Source organism: Manihot esculenta, chromosome 3 (assembly GCF_001659605.2).
Source record: "Manihot esculenta cultivar AM560-2 chromosome 3, M.esculenta_v8, whole genome shotgun sequence".
NCBI classification, from domain to species: Eukaryota; Viridiplantae; Streptophyta; class Magnoliopsida; order Malpighiales; family Euphorbiaceae; genus Manihot; species Manihot esculenta.
Genome location: NC_035163.2, coordinates 6,998,764 through 7,025,921, shown reverse-complemented (window position 1 = coordinate 7,025,921; position 27,158 = coordinate 6,998,764). Strand labels below are relative to the sequence as shown.

The 27,158-nt window shown below is 41.6% G+C and overlaps 2 protein-coding genes and 1 pseudogene across 2 annotated transcripts; all 3 read right to left on the bottom strand.

Annotated features, from left to right (window-relative positions):
* Positions 1 to 14,204: 14,204 nt before the first annotated feature.
* On the bottom strand, positions 14,205 to 14,957 carry LOC110611490. Its single transcript, XM_021751872.1, has one exon. It carries the CDS (start codon positions 14,955 to 14,957, stop codon positions 14,205 to 14,207), a length of 753 nt encoding a protein of 250 aa, XP_021607564.1.
* A 4,645-nt stretch (positions 14,958 to 19,602) lies between these two features.
* Positions 19,603 to 21,781, bottom strand: LOC110611055 (annotated as a pseudogene).
* An 885-nt stretch (positions 21,782 to 22,666) lies between these two features.
* LOC110612244 (aspartate aminotransferase, cytoplasmic) lies at positions 22,667 to 26,770 on the bottom strand. Its single transcript, XM_021752973.2, has 12 exons — positions 26,441 to 26,770; positions 26,199 to 26,270; positions 25,835 to 25,896; positions 25,655 to 25,738; positions 25,423 to 25,522; positions 25,204 to 25,324; positions 24,831 to 24,994; positions 24,581 to 24,718; positions 24,152 to 24,273; positions 23,882 to 23,976; positions 23,153 to 23,273; positions 22,667 to 22,985 (listed from the first exon to the last, which is right to left on the bottom strand). Exons 1-12 carry the CDS (start codon positions 26,603 to 26,605, stop codon positions 22,895 to 22,897), a joined length of 1,335 nt encoding a protein of 444 aa, XP_021608665.1. The 5' UTR covers positions 26,606 to 26,770; the 3' UTR covers positions 22,667 to 22,894.
* Between the last annotated feature and the right edge of the window lie 388 nt (positions 26,771 to 27,158).

Below are 27,158 nucleotides of genomic sequence, written 5' to 3'. Positions count from 1 at the left end.
ATTTTTATGTATGTTGTTGATCATGTATGGGATTAAGCAGGTTCACAGGATGCATGTTAGGCTTGCTACGGGTCCCGGCGGCCTTAAGTCGACCCGGATCCTAGCGCCGGTAGCGGTCCGATTTTCAGGTCGTTACAGAATGGTATCAGAGCCCTAGGTTCATATGGTCGGACCTAGAGTGTCGGGCTCATAGATGTTATAAAAGGTCAAGCACAATAGGAAAGATCATGTCCACTAGGATAGGATGTGGAGTCCTGTCTTGAATAATGATGTGAAATGCCATGATGATATGCTATGATATGTGATGTATGTGATACGGGTTCACGTGTGCCCACATGAACCATATGGTGCTAATGTTTGTGCTATGTGTTCTGTTTTTCAGAAAATAGGATGAGAGGAACTCGTCGATCTGCACGATTGACTGGAGTACCACCTGAGGATGAGGGCACGAGCGCCCATCCTCCAGCATTGCCAAGGGCAATGTCTAGTAGGTCTAGCAGAGAAAGAGCAGCAAGAGACCCTAGGAGGTCTTTGGATCTGGGTAGGAGCAGATCAGTTAGAGGAACAGTTCAGGGCGGAGCGTCTGAGGACATGGGGGACCAGATGGATGTAGAGCAGAGGAGGGATGGCAGTTTGGGAGTTAGCATGTCAGAAGAGGGAATGGGAGAGTCCCAAGGAGGCATTCAGGCCTCGGGATTTGTTCAGCCACCTTACTACCCACCCTTCTCACAAAACCCCGGGTATTCGATGGGAGGTACATCGGATTACCCTAACTTCACTCCTTATCCCACACAGATGCCATACCCACCATACTACCCACCATATTCACAATACCCAATGTATCCACCCCCACCATACTATCCAAATCCAGTAGACCCTACCTCAGAAAATGTGGCACCACCTCCACCACCTACAGAACCAGCAGCCCCAGTTGCTTAGCCATCTAGACCTAGCTCAGTTAGTGGGAGCAAGGTTAAGATGACTGATTACATGAAATTGGGTGCTCCCCAGTATGAAAAAGGGGATGACCCATTTGTATATCTTGAAAGGGTTAAAGTGATCACAGAGGAGATTGGGGCTGATGACAGTAGAGCCATTCAGATGGCTGGGTTCACGCTTAAGTGCAAGAAGGCACGAGAGTGGTTCAAGAATTATGTGAACCCGAGAGTGGACAGCATGTCCTGGGAAGAGTTTGCAAACGAGTTTACAGGTTGGGCTTTTCCCGATAGTTCAAGGGAGCTGAAAATGATAGAGTTTGAACAGTTGAGGCAGACAGAGGATATGAGTGTAGAGGAGTACACCGACAGATTCTTGGAGCTGTTGCCTTTTGCTGGGCAGAGTCTGGACACAGATTCGAAGAGGTCAAGGAGGTATGTCATGAAACTTCATTCCAGGTATTCCTCCTTGATTCAGTCCGTGGACAGGGAGAGCTTCCATGCCATAGTAGATATGGCTAGGAAAATGGAGGCCAGTGCCATCATTCAGGGGACAGTTAAACAGACAGTGGCACAATCTTTTGGTTCAAAAACTCCGGGTGGGGGAAGGTTAGATCCCTCTACCTTGAGTGCAGCAACTTCAGGCAGTAAGAGATGGGGTAAGCCCAAGGGTAAGAAGAATAAGTTCTGGAATAAAGTCAAGTCCAGTCTGGGATTTGGGAGTGGCTCAAGCTCTGCTGCGGATAATGCAGTTTGTGCGAAGTGTGGTAAGCCACACAGGGGAGTATGTCGGTTTGGGACGAACGCCTGTTTCAGATGTGGTCAGGAGGGGCATATGGCTCGAGAATGTCCAAGAGCAGTCCCGATGGCTCAGTCCCAGCAGACAGCCTCAGGCAGTGCAGCGCAGCCAGCAGCTCCAGCCATGACTCAGGCCAGTGGCAGAGGCAGAGGGAGAGGGGCAGCCTCTTCTTCAGCGGGTTTCAGAGGTGAAGGTCCATCAGCTCCAGCACGGATCTTCACAATGACACAACAGGAGGCAGATGCATCTAACACCGTGGTGGCAGGTAACTTAATCATTGGTTGTTCAGATGTGTATGCCTTGATGGACCCTGGTGCATCTCATTCTTTTATTGCTCCGAGAGCCGTGGGGAGGTTAGGTCTGATGACTTCTGGGTTAGAGTGTCCTCTCTGGGTCAGTGGACCCAAGTGTGATCCATCAGTGGCAGAGTCAGTCTGCCAGTGTAGTCCTGTGTTTGTTGAGGGAAGATGCTTGTCCGCCGACCTAGTGGTTCTAGATTTGACAGATTTTGACGTCATTATAGGGATGGACTGGTTATCTACCCATGGTGCTACCTTGGACTGCAGGGACAAGGTAGTCAGGTTCAGAGGTCAGGATGGGTCTGAGGTTGTCTTCAGAGGAGACAGGAGGGGTACACCTAGAGGTCTGATATCAGCTCTTCAGGCTCGTAGGTTGCTCAGGAGGGGATGTCAGGGGTATTTGGCTCATGTGAGAGAGCTTAGCAGTCAGGTCAGAGAGCCCGCCTCAGTGCCAGTGGTTAGAGAGTTCTTAGATGTGTTCCCAGACGAGCTGCCAGGTTTACCACCTGCTAGGGAGATAGAGTTCGAGATAGAACTGATGCCTGGAACCCGACCGATCTCTATCCCTCCCTACAGGATGGCGCCAGCAGAATTGAAAGAGTTGAAGGAGCAGTTGCAGGAGCTGGTAGACAAGGGCTTCATCCGACCGAGTACCTCACCCTGGGGTGCTCCAGTTTTGTTCGTGAGAAAGAAGGATGGATCCCTTAGACTTTGTATCGACTACAGGCAGTTGAACAAAGTCACTACCAAGAACAAGTACCCTTTGCCAAGGATCGACGATCTATTCGACCAGCTAGCAGGAGCGGGCTGTTTCTCCAAAATAGATCTGAGATCTGGGTACCACCAGCTGAGGATCAGAGATGAGGATGTGCCAAAGACGGCTTTCAGGACCAGATATGGGCATTTTGAGTTCCTTGTAATGCCGTTCGGGTTAACCAACGCCCCTGCAGCATTCATGGATCTCATGAATAGAGTGTTTAGCCAGTACCTGGATCACTTCGTTATTGTCTTCATAGATGATATCCTAGTGTATTCCAGGAATGCAGAGGAGCATGCCCATCATCTGAGGTTGGTTCTACAGACCTTGAGGGAACATGGCTTGTATGCCAAGTTCTCCAAGTGTGAGTTCTGGCTGAGGAGCATTTCGTTCTTGGGGCATGTAGTGTCAGAGAATGGGATAGAGGTGGACCCCAAGAAGACGGAAACTGTGGCTAACTGGCCTAGACCCACTTCAGTGACGGAGATCAGGAGTTTTTTGGGTTTGGCAGGTTACTACAGGAGGTTCGTTCAGGACTTCTCGAAAATAGCAGCTCCTCTGACCAGACTAACCAGGAAGAATCAAAAATTTCTGTGGACCGACCAGTGCGAAGAGAGTTTTGAAGAGCTTAAGAAGAGGTTGACTTTAGCGCCAGTTTTAGCTTTGCCATCTAGTGATGAGGACTTTACAGTCTTTTGTGATGCGTCCCGTGTGGGACTGGGTTGTGTACTGATGCAGAATGAGAAGGTGATTGCTTATGCTTCTAGGCAGCTAAAGAAGCATGAGTTGAATTACCCCACACACGACCTTGAGATGGCAGCAGTAATCTTTGCACTCAAGATGTGGAGGCACTACCTCTATTGGGTAAAATGTGAGATCTTCTCAGATCATAAAAGCCTGCAGTACATCCTGAGTCAAAGAGATTTGAACTTGAGACAGAGGAGATGGGTAGAGCTGCTGAGTGACTATGATTGCAAGATTCAGTATCATCCGGATAAGGCGAATGTCGTGGCAGACGCCCTAAGCCGGAAGTCACTAGGTAGTCTATCCCACATCACGGCAGAGAGGAGACCAGTGGTGAAGGAGTTTTACAAGCTCATTGAGGAAGGTCTACAGTTAGAGTTGTCTGGTACAGGTGCTTTAGTTGCTCAGATGAAAGTGACACCTGTGTTTCTGGAGCAAGTGGCTCAGAAACAGCATGAGGACCCAGAGTTAGTGAAGATTGCCAGGACTGTTCAGTCAGGCAAAGACAGCGAGTTCAGATTCGACAATAAGGGGATCCTCCGCTATGGGAGTCGTTTGTGTGTACCAGATGACATAGGGCTAAAGGGAGACATCATGAGAGAGGCTCATAATGCAAGATACAGCATTCACCCCGGGGCCACCAAGATGTATCAGGATCTGAAAAAGGTTTATTGGTGGCTAGCTATGAAGAGAGAAGTGGCACAGTTTGTGTCAGCCTGCGAGGTGTGTCAGAGGGTGAAGCTGGAACATCAGAAGCCGGCTGGCATGTTTAACCCGCTACCTATTCCAGAGTGGAAATGGGAGAATATAGCTATGGACTTCGTAGTGGGGTTACCGACGACGTCCAACAGATTGGACTCCATATGGGTGATTGTGGACAGACTCACCAAATCTGCTCACTTCATCCCTGTCAGGAGTGGCTACTCTGTGCACAAGTTGGCGTAGGTGTATGTTGATGAGATCGTCAGACTGCATGGGGTTCCTGTTTCTATAGTGTCGGATAGAGGACCCCAGTTCACCTCCAGGTTTTGGCGGAGTCTGCATGATGCCATGGGTACCAGGTTGGATTTTAGCACTGTCTTCCATCCACAGACAGACGGACAGTCAGAAAGGACCATCCAGACCATAGAAGATATGCTAAGAATGTGTGTGCTGGACTTTGGCGGTTCTTGGAGGCAGCATCTACCTTTGGTGGAGTTTGCCTACAACAACAGCCATCATGCTAGCATCGGGATGGCTCCATATGAAGCTTTATATGGAAGGAAGTGCAGGTCACCTGTTTGCTGGGAAGAAGTTGGGGAAAAGGCCTTGGCAGGGCCTGAGTTAGTAGAGATCACCAGCAGGGTGGTACCCTTAATCAGAGAAAGAATCAAGACGGCTACAAGCAGACAGAAGAGTTATGCAGACATCCGCAGAAGGCAAGTAGAGTTCCAGGAGGGGGATCTGGTATTGCTCAAGGTGTCTCCAATGAAAGGAGTGGTTCGGTTCGGAAAGAAGGGTAAGCTGGCTCCGCGGTACATCGGACCCTTTGAAGTCCTGCAAAGGATTGGGAATGTATCGTACAAGCTGGATTTACCTGCTTCAATGGAGAGAATCCATCCGGTTTTCCATGTTTCTATGTTGAGAAAGTTCGTGTCAGATCCGGGCAAGGTTCTTAGTGAGCCTGATGTGGAGATCCAAGAGGATCTCACCTATGTTGAGCAGCCGGTACGGATTCTGGACACTCAAATCAGGAAGCTAAGGAACAAGGAAATCCCGATGGTGAAAGTCCTTTGGAACCACCACAATATGGAAGAATGCACCTGGGAGACACGGGAGTCCATGCTCCAGCAGTACCCTTATCTTTTCTAAGGTTGGTTTCTTATATGTTTCATGTGTTTTATGTGTATGATGTGATGACTTTATGCTTGTGCTAGTTGAGGAACATTCGGGGACAAATGTTCTTAAGGGGGGGAGAATGTAATACCCGGCTAGACTCCGGTATCGGAATTCCTACCGTCCGGTGGAATCTCGGATGTCGGAAGCCTCTAGTAGGGTAAAACCATGTTTTTATGAAATGTTTTAATGTGTTTTATGTTTTAAGCATGAAAGAAAATGAGTTTTTGCATGAAAATAGCTTTGGAGGAAAACTCAGGTTCGGCCGCCGAACCTCAAGTTCGGCCGCCGAACATCGGGTGTGCTTTAGGCCCCCGAAAGCATAAGTGAGGGAAGTCTAGGTTCGGCCGCCGAACCTCAAGTTCGGCCGCCGAACATGGCATGCATGCGGAGGCACATTCGGCCCCCGAACGTGGTCTGGCCAGCCACTATAAAAGGGTCCCTTAGCCGAAAATGGGCGAGCTTTTTCTCCATTTTCGGCCAAGGTGAGTCTCCGCCGTCCCTCACCCATCTTTGACGTCTTTCCTCTAAATCTCTCAAGATTTTCACTTGTTTTCACTTTGTTTTGAAGATTTGAGCTTTTGAGCAAAGTTTTGGAGCTTGGAGGTTCAAGAACCCAATCTCTCCCAACTTCGAGTTTAGGTCGTCTCTCTCTCGATCTTCAAGAGGTAAGAGCCGATCCTAAGCTCATTGCATGTTTTAAGTAGATTTATGGGTTAGAATGCATGTTTAGGTTATGGTTATGTGTATGGGTATAAATGTGCGTTCTTGAACAATGTGGATGCTTGATGTGTTGTAGATGGGGTTTATGTTGGTTTGAGGCCCCTAGGAACATGTATGCTTGTGTTTGTGTGTGGTAGAATAGGTTTGATGCATGTTGAAAAGGTTTGGAGGCGAAATGTGCAAAGGGAGCCAAGTTTCTGCCCTTTGGTAGAAATCAAGTTCGGCAGCCGAAGGACTTTCGGCCGCCGAACATGGCTGGGGAGGCAGCCTTTCGGCTGCCGAAGCTTGCCCCCGAAAGGGAGACTTTCGTCTCTGTCTGGCACTTTCGGCTGCCGAAAGTGCTGCCGAACATGCATGAGTTTCGTCTCTGTCTGGGAGTTTCGGCCGCCGAAGGTGCCGCCGAACCTGCCTGACTTTCGGCTCTGAAGGGACTTTCGGCCGCCGAACCTGCCGCCGAAAGTGCCCTGTCCAGGCCTTCCTTGCATGTTTTCCTATGGTTGTTTCATGATGTTTTAGGGGGTTTTTGGGGAGTAGTTTATAGTTATGTTCAGGTATGTTTGGTCCCTCATTTGAGTCCACCTGTGTAGGTTCGGACCCGAGGAACCGAGGACCCCAGCAGTGAGTTCAGCTGCTTCGGTGTTGTCAGAGTCAGTCAGAGGTGAGTGGAACTAACCTTAATCTTTTAAATTAAATGTTTTATCATGTTTCATGCATCATGATTATGCAATAGGATGATTGCATTAGTTTCCACGAATATGCCGCATTGCATCGATTGTTGTTGATGTGGGTGAATATTGGATGACCCAATTAGTCCATGACAGGAAGACCAGGACCCCATTCTATGGCCTGGCACTATGTAAGGAAAGACCAGGACCCCATTCTACGGCCTGTCACAATGTAAGGAAAGACCAGGACCCCATTCTACGGCCTAGCACGGTTATGGGACTCGAAGACCAGGAGCCCAGAGGAGGCCCTGGGGCAATGGTAAGTAATGTATGTTATGATAGGAAGACCAGGACCCCATGCTACGGCCTGGCACAATGTTAGCTTGGACTAATTGGTGACAAGTTCACCCAACCCTTATGTGAATTGTCTGTGTTATGATGCATTCCATTGGAGCATAGTGTTAATATGTTTTATAGTCCTACTCACTGGGCTTTTAGCTCACCCCTCTCCCTTTTACCCCCAGGCTTGCAGGTACAGTATAGAGCAGGAGTCCGGATAGAGTAAGGAAGTCATGTTTATGTAATAGCTAGCAATGGACATGATCGAATTGTATTGTAATGAGATGATATATATGGATGTTAGAGGTGTGCTTGACCGTAGATTGTTGTTATCCCTTTTAATACATGATCTTAGAGATTTTTTTTTTATGATGTTTATGCAAACCAACTCGACATATGTTATGTCACCCATTTTGGGGGCACTGATGAGATCCCACAGAGGGATCAATGTTATATACAGTGCATGCACAAGTTGAGTATGGTTGATGTATATGGAAAGAAAAGTTTTAATTTTTATGTATGTTGTTGATCATGTATGGGATTAAGCAGGTTCACAGGATGCATGTTAGGCTTGCTACGGGTCCCGGCGGCCTTAAGTCGACCCGGATCCTAGCGCCGGTAGCGGTCCGATTTTCGGGTCGTTACCTTCAACAACAACAACTTCGCCAAGAGGTCAGTGCTCTGGAAGAGAGATGTTCTGCCCTGTTGAAAAATGCTCGGGCTGTAGAGGATAGGACCCAGCTGGCCTGTGAGAAGCATCTTCAGGAGTATAAAGACTCTGTTGAGCTAAAGGCCAATATTCAATAAGCTTGCGAAGCTCTCCTTGAAGAGTACAAGGCCTTCGACGAAATGAAAGAGAGAGTATATCGTGAGGCCTTCCGTATGTATGCTTCCGGCTACAATTAAGGTTTGAAGGCAGCTAGATGCCTCTCCACTCCGTTAGCGGTCTTGCTTGCCCCTAAAGTTGATTCTGACGGCGAGGAGGTCCGCTATGGAGAGGACGACAATCCCTTACCCTGGAGAGCTCCTCCCCCGCCAGCTGGACCTCAAGGAGAGGATACTGTAGATAAGCCCTTGAATGATCTTATTAGTTCAGGCTCCCCTTCCCCTGTTATATCTGTAATTCCAATGAATAAATGAATAAAAATATCTTTATTGTGTACCTATCGTCATTTCTATTCCTTGTGTTTTTCCTCCTGTTTTCTGATTTGTATCTTTGTGAATAACAATATGTGGATGTTGACAACTTTGTATATTCCATCTTATTATATTTTCATTTGTATACTTAGACTATTTTTTAAATATATGACTTTCTTTACTCTTTCGAGCTGTTTAGTCCTTTAGAATTTGGTTTGATTACGTTTAATTCTATTTGTATACTCAAATAATTTTTTAACAGCGTCACCTTTTTTGCTCTTTTGAGTTGTTTAGTCCTTTTGGATCTGATTTGATCATGCTTACTTCTGTTTGTATACTTACACAATTTTTCAACTGTGTGACCTTCTTTGGCTCTTCCAAGCTGTTTAGTCTTTTGGGACTTGGTTTGACTAAGCTTATATATGGAACTGTCTTTGTTATTTTGGCTTACGAGCTTGTGCTTTGTGTTGTGTGTTTCGCTTGTAAGCTTAGTTTGTTTGGCTGACTTATCTTATGTTAATAAACTTAAGCTGTCCTTTGCACAATCCACCAAATGGATATATTTGGGCTGCGAGCTGTGTTACGCTTGTAAGCTTAATTTGCTTGGCTGACTTATCTTGTGTTAATGAATTTAAGCTGTCCTTTGCGCAATCCACCAAATGGATATGTTCGGGCTGCGAGCCTTTCTCTATTTTTATAGGAGTACTTAGGCTATCTTTTTGCACTCTCCTCTGGGCCACGAGCTCGATTATATCAAACTTTAGTTAGTTTTTCATGCGTTTTTTATTAGAGAGTCCGTCCGTGCTGAGAGCTCGGTCGTTTTATGCTTAGCCTATTTTTATCATATGCTTATCAGCTGCAAGACCGTCCGATCTACGAGTTCGGTTGTTATTGTTTTTCATATTTAGCGTATTTTATCATACGCTTATAAGTTGCAAGGCCGTCCGAACTGTGAGCTCGGTTATTATTTTTCATACTCAGCTTATTTTATCAAACGCTTATAGGCTGTGAGCTTGTCCGAATTGCGAGCTTGGTTATTATTTTTCATACTTAGGCTATTTTTGCGTGCTTATAGCCTGTGAGCCTATCCGTGCTACGAGTTTGGGGATTTGGATATTTGCTTTCTACACTTTGGTACCTCGAGCTCTTTTGTGAGGTCGGGCCCGATTTTTTGCTTACTTGCTGAGCCTTATTTTGGCTATATTTTAAGGCAGTTATTTGCTTGTTTAACTTAGCTTTTCTTTTGAGGGGAGGCTCAAGGCCTTTATTCTTTCTTCGTTGGTCTTCTTCCTCTCAGCCGATTTTGTGGTGTCGGCGGTCATTCTCCGAAATCAGTCACCCACCTCATTGAGGATTTCTTCCTCTCAGTCAATTTTGTGGTGTCGGCGGTCATTCTTCGAAACCAGTCACCCACCTCATTGAGGGTTTCTTTCTCTCAGTCGGTTTTGTGGCGCTGGCGGTCATTTTTCGATACCAGTCACCCACCTCACTGAGGGCTTCTTCCTCTCAGCTGGTTTTGTGGTGCCGGTGGTCATTTTCTAAGATCATTCACCCACCTCACTGAGGGCTTCTTTCTCTCAGCCGGTTTTGTGGTGCTGGCGGTCATTTTCTGAGATCGGTCACCTACCTCAATGAGGGCTTCTTTCTCTCAGCCGATTTTGTGGTGCCGGCGGTTATTTTTCAAGACCGGTCACCCACCTCACTGAGAGCTTCTTCCTCTCAGTCGGTTTTATGGTGCCGGCGGTTATCTTTCAAGACTAGTCACCCACCTCACTGAGGGCTTCATCCTCTCAGCCGATTTTATGGTGCTGGCAGTCATTTTCCGAGACCGGTCACCTACCTTATTGAAGGCTTCTATACCTACTTCAGGGATACTCAAGATAGGGAGAATAGAGACTGCATTTCTCATTTATATTTTAAAGTACAAAGTTTTACTTGCACATTCCTTAAGGAAAATACCTCTTCAGATGTTGGATGTTCCATACGTGAGGCTCCGGGTTCCCTTGTAGGTCTTCGATCCGGTATACCCCAGTTTGATGACTTTAGTTATACTGAAGGGTCCTTCCCAGGTTGGTGTTAGTTTGCCCACTGTTGCTCTCTTCCCAGTCGCTTCCAATCTCCTCAGGCCAGGTTCCCAACTTTTGGGCTCCTTTCTCTAACCTTCTGACTGTAGTATCGAGCTGCCTTTTGCTGATAACCAACGGTGTGTACTTAAGCCTCTTCTTTGATTTCCTCCATGGCGTCCAAGTTGCTTCTCAACTTCTCCCTGTTGGTATCCTTGTTGTTGAATTGGACAAGGTGAGAGGGGATTTGCAACTCTATGGGGACTACTGCCTCAGTTTCAAATGCTAGTGTGAACGGTGTCTCCTTTGTTGGTGTCCGAGGTGTAATCCGGAATGCCCATAGGATGCTATTGAGCTTGATTGCCTAGTTCTTTTTTGCTCCATCCAGCCGCTTTTTCAGTCCTTGAAGGATAGCCCGATCGTCACTTCCGTCTGGCCATTTGTTTGGGATGAGCAACTGAGGAGAACTTATGCCAACTGCCCATATTCCTCGTGAAATCCTTGAAGGATTTGCAGTCAAACTGTTTGCCATTATTCAATATGAGTGTCCTCGGTATCCCAAACCTGTATATAATGTTGCTCCAGACGAAGTCTATCACTTTGCAAATTGTGATTGTGGGTACAGTTTTTGCTTCAGGCCACTTAAAATTTCACAGCGATTATCACGAACCTCTTTTGCCCCGTAGTTTTTGGGAAAGGGCCCAAGATGTCGATTCCCCATTGTAAGAACGGCCAGGGACTGGATATACTGGACTGTGGTGTGGCGGGGTTGTTGATGGCATTGGTAAACCTTTGACAGACGTCACATCTTCTGACAAACTCTTCTGCTTCCTTTTTAACCGTAGGCTAGTAGTACCTTTGCCTAAAAATTTTGTTTGCCAATGTGGTTGCCCCTTTATGGGCTCCACAAATTCCCTGGTGCACCTCCTAAATTACCCTGGTCGCCTTCTCAGGACCACACATCTTAGCCATGGGCTAGACTTTCCTTCTGATACAAGGTTCCTCTTATTGCTTGATAATTGGCGGCCTTAGCCGCGACTCTTCTTGCTTCTATTTTATCTTCTGGCAGCTTTTCGGTCTCCAAGTATTCTAAATATGGGGTCATCTAACTTTGCCCTTCTTCGATCTGCATCATAGTGGATGGTTTCTCAAAAGTAGGGATATTGATGTGTTGTATGTACACTTCATCTGGGAGCTGTTCCAGTTCTTCTTCGGACAACCTGCTGAGTAGAGCTCGACTTCCACAGCTCGTACCTTGGCCAAATATTTTTGCATGACAGGGTCCTTTACCTGGTATGCCCTTGTTATTTGATTAATTATCAGCAAGGAGTCACTTTTTATTTTGAGGTCGGTTGCCCCTCCTTCCAACGCTATATGCATCCCGTTTATGAGAGCTTCGTATTCAGCCATGTTATTAGATACTGTGAACTCCAGGCGCAAGGCATAGCAGACCCTGAATCCCTCCGAGCCTTTCAAAAGTATTCCTGCTCCGCCCCCAACACTGGATGTCTCGTCTACAAATAAGTTCTAGCTGAACTCCTGGAGTTGTTGGTCCCCGTCCCTTCTTTTAGTCGAGCTCGGTAACCCTTCACTCTATTCTTGTTGTTCTGAGCTGAAAGAGCACTCGGCTATGAAGTCAATTAGGGCTTGGGCTTTAATGGTCGTCTGAGGTCGGTATATGAGAAAGTATGAGCTAATTTCTACAGACCAAGCCAATATCCATCCTGAAGTTTCAAGTCTATATAGAATTTTCTTCAAGGGCTAGTTTGTCATTACAACTTCTTGGTGGCACTCAAGGTATACTCTGAATTTTCTCACTGCTAGCAACAAGGCAAATCCCTATTTCTCTATGTTCATGTACCTAATCTCGGCATTCTTGAGCACCATGCTGACGTAAAAGATAGGCTTCTGCTCCCCTGCTTCGTCTCTTACCAACATAGCACTTATGGCTTGTTCTGAGGCGGCCAAGTATATCAAGAGTTCTTCCCCGGTCAGAGAGCTGCTGAGCACGTGGGTTGAACTGAGGTATTGCTTGAGGTTTTTGAAGGCCTCCTGGCAATCCTCTATCCATTCAAAGTTGGGAACCTTCCTCAGTTTCTTGAAGAATGGCAGGCACCTTTCTGCAGATTTTGACATGAACTTATTAAGTGCCGCCACCCTTCCTGTGAGCTTCTAAACATCCCTTACGCAGATTGGCTCTAGCATTCATAATATGGCCTCCACCTTCTCTGGGTTTGGCTCAATTTCTTTCTTGCTGATCATGTATCCCAAGAATTTTTCTCCCCTGATAAAGAAGACGCACTTTGCTAGGTTTAGCCTCATTCTGTACTATTGTAGCACTCCAAACACTTCCTTCAGGTCGGTCAAGTGCTGTTAGAAGATTTGGCTCTTTACCTCCATGTCGTTGACGTACACCTCTACGTTCCTCCCTATCTGGCCTTTGAAAATTTTATTAATTAGTCGTTGATATGTCACCCCTACATTTTTTAGCCCGAAGGGCATGGCCTTATAGCAGTATGTCCCATCCTCAGTTATGAATGAGGTATTCTCTTCATCCGATTTGTCCATGGAAATTTGATGATATCCAGACATAGCATCAAGGGACGACATATAATCGAAACCGGCCGTAGAATCGACCATTTTCTTTATATCGGGAAGGGGATAACAATCTTTAGGACAGGCCTGGTTTAGGTCAGTAAAATCTATACACATCCTGTATTTTCTGTTGGCCTTTTTAACTAAAACTGGGTTAGCTAACCACTGCGGGAACATAACTTCCCTAATAAAACCAACCTCCTCCAGCTTCTGGACTTATTCTCTGGTGGCTTGTTGTTTCTCCTTTCCGAATACTCTCTTCTTTTGCTTTATTGGTTTGGCTCCGGAGAGGACGTTCAGCTTGTGTGTCATCACTTCAGGATTTATTCTCGGCATGTCCGAAGGCTTCCAGGTGAAACTTGAGACATGTCTTCTGATAAGAGCCATTACTGTCTCTTTCTGATCCTTGTCAAGGTTCGCATTGATGCTGAAGACTTTGTCAACTTCTTCAGATAATGGGAATGTCTCTAGCTCATCAACGGGCTCCGTCTTGGCTTCATTCTTCTCATCCTAGACCTCCATGACTTTCGGATTCACCTCTTCTATAATTATGCTTGGCTTTGCCACTGTGGCCAGATATACTGCCCGAGCTTCCTCTTGTCTCTCTCGAACTTCCCCCACCCTTGTCTAAGTCGAAAATTTCATGGTTAGGTATCAGATACTAGTTACTGCTTCAAAATCATACAGCACCGGCCTTTCCAGAATGGTGTTGTAGCTTAGGGGGAGCTTCACCACAAGAAAGATTGCATAGTGAGTGCATGACAGGGGTGGTTCTCCTAGTGCAGGGCCACCTTTACCTTTCCTTTTACCACCATAGGGGTTTCCTCTATCCCCTTGACCGGGGCCTGATCTCTAACTAGTTGCTCTTCCGGGATGTTCATCTACTGAAAGACTCTGTAGAGTAGCAGTTTCACTTTACTCTCGTCATCCACTTGGATCTTGCAGACCCTGAAGTTGTGAATGGTGGCATCAATGACTAAGGTGTTGTCATAAGGCATCTGGATCCTGAGAGCATCTTTAGGCGAAAAGGAGATGGTCACTGAGGAGTGCTCCACTATCTGCAGGACTTTATTGCTGCTCCCCTCTTCACTCCGACTCCTCTTCCCGGATCTCCATGACTTTCGGATTCACCTCTTCTGAAACTGTGCTTGGCTCTGCCACTGTGGCTAGATATACTGCCTGGGCCTCCTCCTGCCTTCCTCGGATTACACCTACCTTTGCCTCAGTGGGAAACTTCATGTTCAGGTACTGGATACTGATCACTGCTTCAAAATCATATAGCACCGGTCTTCCCAGTGTGGTATTGTAGCTCAAGGGCAGTTTCACCATAAGGAATATCGCATAGTGGGTGCGCAACATGGGTGGTTCTCTCAGTGTCAAGGCCACCTTTATCTTTCCTTTCACCGCCACGGGTTCCCCCTATCCCCTTAACTGGGGTCTGGTCTCTAACCAGCTGTTTCTCTAGAATGTTCATATGTTGAAAGACTCTGTAGGGTAGCAGGTTTACTTTACTCTCATCATCCACCAGGATCTTGTGGATCCGGAAGTTGTGAATGACGGCCTCAATGACTAGGGCATCATCATGAGGCATTTGAATTCCATGAGCATCTTCAGGGGAAAAAGAGATGGTCATCGGAGAGTGTTCCACTATTTGCATGACTTCATTGCTGCTCCCCTCTCTGCTTCGGTTCCTCTTTTTTCCTCTCCTACTCATCCGTCCTCTAGTTCCCCCCACGATCATTTTAATCGTCTCGCTGTAGCCGTCATTCACAGGCCCTGCCCCCTGTCTGCAAGGTCTCTCCACCACTGCATTTTGCTGAGGCCTCTTTCCCTCTGGTTTTTTCACGGAGTTCCTGAGGTGCCCCCTCTTGATGAGTCTTTCTATTTTGTTTATTAGCTGGTAGCAACTATTGGTGTTGTGACCATGTATCTGATGGTACTGACAGGACTTGATTGGGTCCCTTCGGCCGGCCTCGGCTCGCATGGATTTAGGCCACTGTATGAAGTCTTTGTCGCGTATAGCCATGAGCACCTTGGCTCTAGATACATTCAAAGGAGTGATTACCTCAGGGATCCGGGGATGATATGCTTTCTTCTCTCTCCTTTCCTAGGGCTGTCTGTTCATCTCTAGCCTCGATTCTGCCTCGTCTCCTGCCTCTCAGGCCTTCTCTCCTCCACTACCTTCCCTCTATCCCCTGCTTCCCTGGCAAACCTGCTCGTGGTCAAGGCATCATCCTGCCTGATATACTTTTCAGCCTGCTTCATCAGTTCAGCTAGGGTAGTAGGTGGCTTTCTGCACAACGATCCAAAAAACTCAGGGGATGTAGTCCCTTTCTACATGACCTTCACGACCCTCGCTACGTCTAGATTGGGGATTTGTAGGGCCTCCGAGTTGAATCTGGCTACGTACTCTCTTAGAGACTCATTCCTCCTCTGCCAGACCATCTCGGACCCCTACAATAAATCGGCTGATGAAGATGTTTGCTAGATCTGAGAAGCCTTTAATGCTTCCTGCCTCTAGGCTGTTAAACCATGCCTGAACCGGCCCTGTGAGGGTGGTAGGGAAGACTTTGCACATCGAGGCATCTGAGTGAGTTTGGAGCTCTATGAACGTCTTGTAGTTCAAGATGTATTCCTTGGGTTTTCCGTACCATCATAGGCTGTCATTGGCGGCATCATGAACTTCTTGGAGATGACATCTTGTTGTATCCATATTGAGAAAGGTGAGGATGTAGGCAAGAGGGTGTGACTGTTGTCTCATGCCCCCAATTTAGCCAAAAGTTGTTCTTTCAATCTCTCCAGCTTCTGGTCCACATCCGTAATCCTCCTGCCTCGGCCTTTTTTCTAGGCAGTATCCCCTCTCCAACTCCTTGCTTTCCGACCTCTTCGTTGGCTTAGCGGAATAGCTCTCAACTTCATCGTTTTCGATGAGCTCCCTTACTATCCGGCCTCTTGCTCTGACCACAGGCTCATTTTCCCTGTCAGCTTCTTCGCTCTTTCGCCGGTGATGGAAAGAACTCTTTCGTTTCCCACAGACGACGCCAATTGATGATCTGAGATCTAAAAAGGAATAGGGTTTCTGTGTATATAGAAAAGTTTAGTTTGAAGGGGTCACGCTCCCCCCCTCTTATTCCTTTTTCTCTTATTCTTTAGTGATGCATAACCGCCACCCTGCTATAGTGCCACCTGTCTTTGTCACGTAGAGTCGTACATACGGGCATACTTGTCTACCCATCCTCATCAGGCGGTCATTTAATTCCCCTTCGGTGCCCATACTGATAGGGTCGCGGCATAGCTGGGCTTGCTTTTTTTGCTCCCTGTCACGTTAAATGAACTAGGCTCCTTTCTGGCGAGCCCGGACCCTCGTTCAACCCGACCTGCTTTAATAGCAGGTTGGATGGTGTGTTGATGGGTCAGTTTGCGTAGTGGGCTTTAATAGATTTTGGACCTGTCTTTTTTTTAGGACACAACTTCAGTCTGGGTGTTAGAGGCACAACGGTCATCAAGAGTGAAGAGAATAATCAAAGTAGATCAGCAAACCAAGAGAGTAATGACAGTTAGGTACACTTGATGTCTCATTTGCATGCAACTATGGTGCATAAGCATTCTGGGCATTACTTTTGCTGCATATGGTCTCTTTTAACACGTGGCATAAGCTAGCTGGCTCAGCATCAACTAAGGTTGATGAGGAGGTTGCTTTTGAGTTCCCTTGTTAAGAGTCGTTGGGTTCCTCTGAGGTTTTACTTCTCAAACAGGACAGTGGGAGAGATGGCAAAAAAATAAAAACAAAATAAAATAAAATTACAAGTTCAATAGTTGGAGATGGAATATATCTGCAGAACATTTCTTTTTTATTTATTATTATTTTTTTTATTTTTTATGGTGGGGCTACAGAACATCTTCAACTGAATAAAACCGTCAAGTGTAGATTCAGCCTTAGCATTGAAAATGTTTGTACAGAAGCTATTTCTTTTTATTCATGGAACTTTTTACATTTTGATTTATTTTATAAAAAAAAAAATTAAAAAAATTATTATAGAATTGTAGAAAAATTTAATTTTCTTTAAAATGAATTTCTTCATTCCAAACAAAAAACTTGTTAAAGAAAATAATTAAATTAAATTTTTGTAAAAATAATTAAATTAAATTCTTATAAAATTTTTCATATAAAACTGAGGGTTATATTGAGGATGACATTGATTTTTAAGTTGTGATGAATGTTATGAGGAGAAATTGGTAACAACTAGTGAATAGTTGATAATTGCATAAATAGTAATAGCAGTGTAATTGATCCGATCATTAATTTGAACAATCCAAACACAAGGTATAAATTTTCCCACTTTGAACAATTTTCAGCTTCCATAAGAATCATGTCACTACGGGGCAAGAAGGTTTAAGGAGGGAGATAAATCTAGGTTAAAAAAAAAAAAATAGAGTGTTATTCAGCTCCGTACAGTTTTTAAATCTCGAATCAAATTAAAAAATTGTATTGAATTATATTGAAATTGAAAAATAATTAATGTTTCAAGATTCAAACTGTATCGAACCGAATTTATTTATTTTTATGATTTTGATTCTGATTTATTATAAAAAATTGTATCAAAATCATATTAAAATCGTACTGAACGGTACTAAAAAATTAATATATATATATATATATATATATATATATATATATATATATATATATATATAAAAATGATTTTAATAATATTATGATTATATTATATAATTTTAATAATATATTTTAATTTATATTGTTAAAATTATAGAATTTTATTTAATGAATTTAAATTTAAATTTTATAAATTATTTATATAATTTAAATATGACTCTATCTCTTAAATATTAAATAATTATTAAAAATATTTTAAAATAATTATATAATTTAATTAATTATTAAAAAATTTTAACAATATAATTTAAATAATTTAATTAGTTAATCATAAATTATTCTATCTAAATAGATTAGATATATATTAATCACTTTATAATTTTTAATTATATTATATAACTAAATCATATATTAGTAATATAATATATTTTTTATATTAATTACACATTCATTTTTTATTAAAAATATATAATTAATACTTATATATAAAATAATACAATATTCTTATATCTGATATATATTAATATTGATATTATTATTGTTTAACTGTTAGTATTATTATTTTTATTATTATTTCAATATTTATTATTTACTATTTTAAAAAATATATAAAAATATTATAATTTTATTTATAAAATTGAAATTAAAATTAAAATTAAAGTAAAAAAATAAAAATCAAAATCGAATAAAACCGTACTAAAATCATTTAAAAACCACACTGAAATTTATTTTTATTTTTAAATATAGTTTGTAAAATAAAAAAAAAAAAAGAAGTTTAATTCCGGTTCTGATCCTTAATAAAAATAATACCAAAATTGAAATTAATCAGCTCTACTTGTATGATGTATCAAGTAAATTGCTCGTAGAATATAACAAACTAATAAGATAAAAGACATTTATATAAAAAATAATTTTTTTTCATTAAAAAAATTGCTAATCAATTATATTTTTTTCTAGAATTCAATAATCTACTTTTTAAAATATATTTATCTATTTATCTGATTTTTATTAATTTGTCATGGAAAACAATCTATATAGTACAACCATTAAAATTGTATGAAAAGGCCAAGATAGGCAGGATATGGTTAGTTCTAATTCAACATTAATGTTTTTATTGAGCTGCTAGATTTTGATGGGATAGTATTTTAAAAGCTTTAAAGGGTTTATTAGTAATTGTACAAATAAACAGCTAAAAAATTTTACGGCCCTAGCAAAAGTTAGAATCATATCATTTATTTTATTTAATACACAATTTTAGTTATTTTTTCATGATTTAGGAAAATTAAATTTAATATGGCACCATTGCATTGGCCCAACACTAAGTTCTGGATCGAATTGATAGTTGGAAGAGAATCAAATCCCCTACAGTTGGCTATTTCCAAAACTGTAAGAGTGCAAGGGAGGTTTGGCAGCTCATTGATTTTTGGACAATCCCACATAGTAAGCTCATGAAGGCAAGGAAGGTTACCTTTTCTGCTCCTGACCAGTACTCCAAACTAGTCATATCCTTTATTTCAAGCTTTTCTAGAGATGGGAATCCTACAATGCCTCTTTCGCCATATAAATCACTACCTATATGCGTCAAACAATGAAATCCATGGATTTTTAGATCTTTGAACAATGGAAACTGCCACAAGGGTGGAAGAGATTCACACTTCTGACATTTGAACAAGCAAATGGAGACTAAATTAGAGAGTGAAACACAATTCAACCAACTGGGTAACCTCCGACCAGCATAGTTAGAAACCCTCAAGCCTTCAAGATTCTTGTGAGGTTGAAGGTATTCAATTACCTGCTCCGCTAGCGTCTCATTCTGCATGCTGTATAGACTTTCTTCACTCCATTGAAATTTCAATTCATGAAGTCGATGCTTGCCATTCAGATCAGCCTCCTTGGCCTTTACAGTAGATGCCACACTCTCAAGCTTTGAGATACAAAGTGATCCTCTAAGATCCACCATACTGTTTAATTCTTCCACTCCGCATCCACACTTTTTACTTGACACAAAATTGGATAATGTTTGTATGTGTGTTAATTTTCCCATCCCTGGTGGTGAAGAAATCATTCAAGAGAGAGAATCTATACAAGAATACTTTTCAGGGAAAGGCAGGATGTTCAGAAATCTTGTTCCACAGGAAATATCAATATCACGAAGATTAATATCATTCTTGATGGATTTGGGCAAGTCCAAAAGCCTTCGATCAGCGAATGGAAGTATCCTTAGTAAAGCTGTCCTATGGGAAATGTTGAAGTGCCGTAGATTAATCAAGCTGCTCATAGTTTCAGGCAAAGTACGGAGCTGAAGGCATTTTATTAAGTTCAGTGTCTGTAGATTGCATAGACCACCAATGGTTTCAGGAAGTTTCTGGACATACATCCAAGAGAGGTCCAGAAACCGCAAATGCTTTGAATTCCCAACTGAACTTGGTAACTCAGTGATGCAAGTATGACTCAAATCCAATGCACGTAAAGATTTCAAAATGAAGAATAATTCTTGAGGGATTTTCTTGATTGTGTATCTATACTCACCAAAAAACAGCAAACTTCGCGCTGTCCTAGATTCAGTTACAAATGCAAAATCTATTGGATGAGGAGAATCACATAAAATAGAGATATGATGAGCCTTTTTAGACATGAAGCAGACCATGTTTGCCTTTATTGTAACACAATCACCTTGAGTTACCAACTGTGATAGATCATGAATAAGACCATGCATTCTATACCTTGGTTGGCCATCCAAAGGATCGACATGAAGGAAGTGAAAGAATGACCTGGACAAAAGACTATCAAAAGCATCTCTTCCTATGTCCTCCATTTTCTTTAGTCCCTTAGGTTGGATAAATCCATGCGCCATCCACAACAGAACTAAGATTTCTTTCTTGTATAAATGATCTCTAGGGAAAATTGAACAATAACCAAAACGCTGTTTCAGATGACATGGCAGATGTTGATAACTCGATTTCAATGTCTGCAAGATGTCAATCTTGTCTTCTGGTAACTCCCATATTTCACTTTTTGAGATAGTATCCCATTCATTTTCATCAGTGAGAGCACTTAGAAGATCACCCAGAGCCTTTAAAGCTAAAGGTAACCCCTGGCATTTGTTTACAACACTCTTGGCCATTTTCACCAAATTTTGTGGCACATCAGAACTTGAGTGTCGAAATGCACGACTATTAAACAATGACCACGCTTCCTATCTGATAAACCCTTTAAGTGATATGCAGGAATATTGCCTACAGCCATAATTGAAGAAACCACTTCACTTCTGGTAGTGACTATGATCTTACTTCCACTAGCCCCAGCATATAAAGGAACCCGAAGAACATCCCATTTACTGCAACTTTCACTCCACACATCATCTAATACAAGCAAGTACTTCTTCTCCTTGATCACTCGTTGAAGACGTCGCTGCATCAAATCCATGTCCAAAAGATCACATTTAGCCTCAGTTGCAGACTCTATGATTGCTTTTGTGATCATCCTCGGATCAAATTCCTCAAGCACACAGACCCACATTCTTAACTCAAAATGCTTCTCAATCTTCTTGTCATTATAAATAAGTTGAACAATTGTGGACTTTCCCACACCCCCAATCCAACAATAGGAATTACAGCCTTGTTTCATTATTACCATCACACAGTAATAGAGAAATTAGTCTCTCTCTATCACCGGCTCTTCCACACACACTGTGTTCATCAACCAAAGAGCCAGTCTGTAATCTCTCGTTTCTAGCCCTATGACCCATCACTACATCTTCTTCTTTCAAATGAAGATCTTCCTTCTCCTTGGCTATTTCCTCCAACTTCTCTATAACCTCACCAATTCTTGATGCAATCTCAAATTGAAAAAGAATTTTACTAGGTATGAAGGAAGAGAAGAACCCTTGTACCTGTGAATGTGAACGCAGTACTTCAGTTGACATCTCGTCTAGAATATCGTCAGCTTCGTAAGCGATTTCTTTAAGCTCGTTGAGCCATAATCCCACTGCCTATTCACGAAGCTGTCTTTGCTCTGCATGACTGATCACAGTTCGAATCCTTGAAAGCATTCGAGAAAGTTTCTTGAGCTGTTTTTCAATGCCATGAATCAATCCAAATTCTTCAACAATTGGAGAGGCTAATTGCTCGAACACGACTTGCATAAAGGCAGAGACAACTGATTCCGCCATGGAATATTTGGCCAACTCTAGTCCTCAACCTGTCAACCATCAATGGATTTTAGGGTAACGTGAATGTAATAGGATGATAAGGAATGGGGCGTTTTTAAATATCATCCAATTAAATTCTATTAGAATAGATTTGAATAATATATAACCGGATTTAATATATTTGAAATCTTTAATTAATATACATATGAGTTCAAATTTTATAGATTAAATATTTATTATTTAAATTTATTTATATAAATAATTAATTTAATATAAAAATTATATTTTAAAATTTTTATATTTATTTAAAAATTAAAATTTATTTTTTTAGAAATGTTATTTTTAAAATTAAAATTATAAATATATTTTGTATAAATTATTAATTAAAATATATAAAATTTTACACTTTTTGTATTCTGAGAGTAACATCTGAGTTTGGGTTCCAATGGTTTATAAAATGAGTTTAAATTTAGTTTAGATCAAGTTCAATTATGATGATTTTTACAGATTTTCGCGGATGCCTTGTTTTTACCGCTACAATGGTGTGCTAAGGCGCATTATTCTCAGAAGCAAGGCAGAGAGTTGGAGTGCTTTTGGTGCTATTTCACATAGCTTTCTTTAACATGTTTCGTTTGGTGCTTTTGGCACCATGAGCGACATCTTTGTTTCCAGCCCCAAACCATGAATTTTTGGCTTCATATCGAGTGGAGAAAAACAAAAGCGAGAGATGTGTCCGAAGATGACCTTGTTTATAAACACACAAACACTAAAAAGGGAATTTTAACAATTCCCTTTATGGAAGTCTGAGCCTGCCGATGATGGAACGATGAGATTCATCATCTAAACAACAGATCTGTGTAAAGAAGAATTGTTTGTACACTTGTTACTAGAATTGTCCACCGCAACGCAGATTTATCTCATCACCCCGTTAAGTTCCACAAAGTTTATGGAGGGAAGAAGCCATAGAATCTGCAGAAATGACTTCTTAAAATATATTTCACGTAAAGTTCAAAAACACAAATTTTCTGTGATTGTGAATATCTCGGCCCCAGGTAAAATTATTTGAAAAAGGCTTTTCGTTTTCATCCTCTACATGAAGGGACTACAATTATTATGCCACAATAGCTAAAAAACGCATAGAAAATCCACCAATTTGATGTTCCAGACAGAAGTCAAACTAAAACGAAGTGCCAGATTTCTAGTTATATGCAGCTCGAGTTACAGCAGCATGTATTGCATCTGCTAGATGAGGAACAGTCTTCGAGCTCAAACCAGCCATGCTAATCCTCCTGCATACAACATTCGCATTCTTATCAGAATTTTCAAGTCCACATCTGTTAAATCTTATGAAAATCCATGGTTCACATGATGAACCCAGAAATGATTTCATAACTATAAATGTGCAGTGCCATAACAAATATTCCTATTGTTTTATAAAAGGAACAGAGTTCATTACCCATCAGATGTCATGTAGATGTGATACTCTTTAGTCATGAAGGCAACTTGCGCAGAATTCAGTCCAGTGAAAGTGAACATTCCAATTTGTTTAATAATGTGACTCCAGTCACCAGGTGTCCCTGCCAAATTGAGAAAATGAAATGGATATGAACATAATATTTCTGTTCAAGAATAATGCCACTTATTCAAATATGTTTAGCTACACCTAGCATGGAAAATTAGCCATAAACGTGCCATAAGATGCATGCTCCCAACAAGTCAGCAACTCCCATTTTGAGTTCCAAGATTGAGCAAGATATACAAAATTTTTTAGTATTATTTTAAAAGTTTATTCATCCCTTCCTAATTTCTCCAACTACAAGGTTATTAGCTCCCATCTAATAATTTTTGAAATGGCCAAGCTCAGTAAGAGCCACATTAGAAAGCATGCCCTGGAAAGCACATGCAGATATAATCAGGCATACGCAACCAGGCATTAATTAGTTCATTCACATGAGTAAGAAATGTTCCATACGCCCCTGAGATTTGAGGCCCAACAAAACTGTTGCCAGGGGCAGCAGTAGATTGAAATTACACACCAAGGTCAAAATCAACCAAGTGAGAGCTAATTAACACTCAATACCACAACCTGCCCCAAATTAACAAAAATATTAATAATTAGTGGAACGATAACTAGATAAGGACATCAAGAAAAGAAGAACATAAGGAGATCATCAAACAGGGAAACCTCTAGCACGTAATGCATCAAAGAGTTGCCGGCGCATGCTGATAATGCGGTCAGCCATTGCCTTCAGCTCAATGGTCCACTCATTGTACAAATTCCTGCAGCAATCCACAAATATACTATGAGCATTAAATCCACCTCCAGTGCCTAGGGCTCTGTTAGTTCTTCCTTTGAATCAAGGGTTAGGAAGGAATTGTATTGAAACAAATCATAAAAATAAAACCTTCCCAGATTTGCACAAAGCAGCCAGTAGATAATGTATCACATTGTTACCTATCTTTTAGGATAAAGGCCACTATAGATGCACCATGAATAGGTGGGTTTGAATACATGGGTCTAATCACAAGTTTCAGCTGGCTCTCAACCCTGCCTGCAACATCAGCATTCCTGCAAACCTGTAAAATTATGAATCCCATACAGAAGATAAAAATTAGGTACCAATAAAGTAAAAGATTAGCCATTTAATTTTACATATAGATACTATTCATCCACAAAATTTGGAAACCTTTGTTGTATTGCAGATTTATACACCTGTCTGTAGATTTAATATATGCAGTGAACACAAAAGGATGTAGAAACAATTCTTGCCAGAACAATCAAGTAATAAGAATTCTCTTTATGGAAAAGGTCTTCAGAGTTCAGAAAAATCAAGTACATAAAATTCATTTCATAGAAACTGATCTTCAGAGTTCAGGGTCGTACAATACTCAAGGCACCAACTCGTTCCCCATAGAGGCCCATGTTCTTTGCATAACTTTGAGCTACAAGGAGTTCACCGCCATCAGCAACAAACATGCGAACAGGCTTTGCATCAGAATCCAGACTTCCGCTTGCAAAACCCTAGGATGCCAAGAAAATAATTTAAACTAGTATCATGACTTCACATGAAATGTCATTTTGCCAACTAAAGCCTAGTAAGCATACTATTGTTTTTGCATTCAAAGTAGTCTACCTGATAGGCACTATCAAAGAAAGGCAATAACCCTTTAGATCTCATCAATTTCCTGATGTTTTCCCATTGTTGAAGAGTAGGATCAACGCCAGTGGGGTTATGAGCACATGCATGCAAAAGTACAATAGCTCCAGATGGGGCAGAACCAATATCTTCCAATAAGCCTATCAACCAAATTAAAATAAATACCATACATAAGAAAAACAACAAATTCTTGAAAATTAATCAGTTGTGACTCAGGAAAGCAGAATCACAGGACGTACAAAGAAAATTCATATTCAGTCATAGATGCAAAACTAAAATTGCATGCTTCATAGAACAGAAAAATGAAGGGTTAAATGGTTACTAGATTATATAATAGAAAGTTCCAAACCTTGGAAGTTCAGCCCTCGTGTTGCTGGATCGTAGTAGCGATAAGTTTTTACAGATAACCCAGCCAAAGTAAAAACTTTAGGGTGGTTTCCCCATGTTGGCTGGGGAATGTATATGGTGCGCTGCAGAACATGACAAGTGCAAACCAGTAAGGACAAGGAGTATATCATTTTCAGTTAAGATATTCAATACAAATGAATGTGAAACATTAAATAATTACTTGGTGATAATGTCTGGCCAAAAATTCAGCTCCAACCCTCAAAGAACCAGTGCCAGACAAGCATTGAACTGTAGTAACCCTGTTCTCCTGAATAGCAGGGCTAATTTGAAGCAAGAAAAAGCAAGCAATCAGTAAAACACTTAGCATGAAAAGTAAAATCCAATGTGGCACAAACTGTGGAGAAATCGAAATTAGACAAAAACATATCACATAAGCAGTTAAAGATTTGCACCTGTCAGCACCAAAAATAAGCTTCGCACTCAATTTGTTGAAGTCAGCCAATCCAGTAATAGGAAGATATTCCTTTACACGTGACCTAAATAAAAGAGGTAACACTAGAGGTAAATAAGGACATGGATGAACATAGAGTTGTGAATGCAAAAGGCAACTAAAAATATTTAACAAAGCTCACCTGTCATTAACAAGCTGCTGCTCAGCCTTTCTCACTACATTCAGAACAAGAGGTTTTCCTTCCTATTGCACAACACAAAAATAACCCACTGTCATTGTAGATAGTTTTGTTCCACAATTACTGCCAATAGATTTGTTTGACAATTACTGCCAAACCCATGCATTGTATACATGACATGATCAATATAGGGACAACCAAGGATTATATATATATATATGATTTGTTCACATCTCATTGACCAATTGCAAATTGGTTCTTTCTACTTCTTAAAAACTCCAGCAAGTAAATCAACGCCTGTAAGTTTAATTTTGGGCGTGATCGAACGCACATGATATAAAACAAAAATTAGACGAGGAAAACTAACATCAGTTCGATAAGCGCCAACTCCCAAATTCAGCTTGACGGGGCTGGGATCTTTGTTATACGCGACGGTTACCTATTCATCAGAACCACCACGACAGAAAGCACGTTAAAACAAATTAAGAGCCAGCAAAACAAAAATTATTCAAAAGAGAGATCATTGACCGGATCATTAGAGCTCTCAGCTCTTAACCGATCAGAAGCGAAGAGAGAGAGAGAGAGAGAGAGAGAGAGAGAGAGAAATACACCGAGGATGGGGTCCTCAGGGGCCCGAACAACATGAGAGAAAACAGAGTTGGCTTGAAAGCCGGAAGTAGGGGAAGCAGAGATGACATTAGCGGAGTGGCTTTGAGAGTCCATCTCCACACCAAGGTGTCTGGCCAGAACGCCTATTCTCCGATCACTTGCCATAGTGGGGATTTTCTTTTTCAAAATGCGAGGAGGTGGAGATGGAGGTGGAGGTGGAGGTGAAGGTCAAGTTTACGCGGCAAGAGGCGGTGGTAGTTATCTGCTGAAGGAGACAAAAGGGGCGGGACCAGTTTGGAGTTTTAGTTAAATAAGGCAAGCAATTATTCTACTTTTCTAATAGGCACGCTTCCCTAGTATTTTATCATTTCATCTCCCGATATAGGAAAATTCTTGCACCGGGTGTATATTCAGCCTATCGAGAAATTATCTTTTTAACCATCTTAAATTATAAGTTATTTTTTTGAGCTAATTCTTAAATAAAAATAAATTTAAATAAGTTCATGTAGTATTGATGGAGGGCTAAATAAGTTTACTTTGAAATTTTCGTTCAATAAACACTTAAGTTGTCCTCATTTAATTAAGTCCTCCTACACCCAATAGCAGAAATGTGTGAACAACATGTTAAATTAATAAAATATTTATTAAATTAAAAAAAATTCAATACTTATGGAAAAAAGCTTACACATGGCACACTTATAGAAAAAGGCTAAAACAT

Bases quoted from the DNA above. Each gene is read 5' to 3' on its own strand.
- LOC110611490 (XM_021751872.1), bottom strand. From the start codon at position 14,957: ATGGCTATACGCGACAAAGACTTCATACAGTGGCCTAAATCCATGCGA.
- LOC110612244 (XM_021752973.2), bottom strand. From the start codon at position 26,605: ATGGCAAGTGATCGGAGAATAGGCGTTCTGGCCAGACACCTTGGTGTG. The intron at 25,739-25,834 runs GTGAGCTTTGTT...TCTTTTATTTAG, and splicing joins CAGCAGCTTGTTAATGACAG to GTCACGTGTAAAGGAATATC. The intron at 23,977-24,151 runs GTAACAATGTGA...GGATTGCTGCAG, and splicing joins GCCTTTATCCTAAAAGATAG to GAATTTGTACAATGAGTGGA.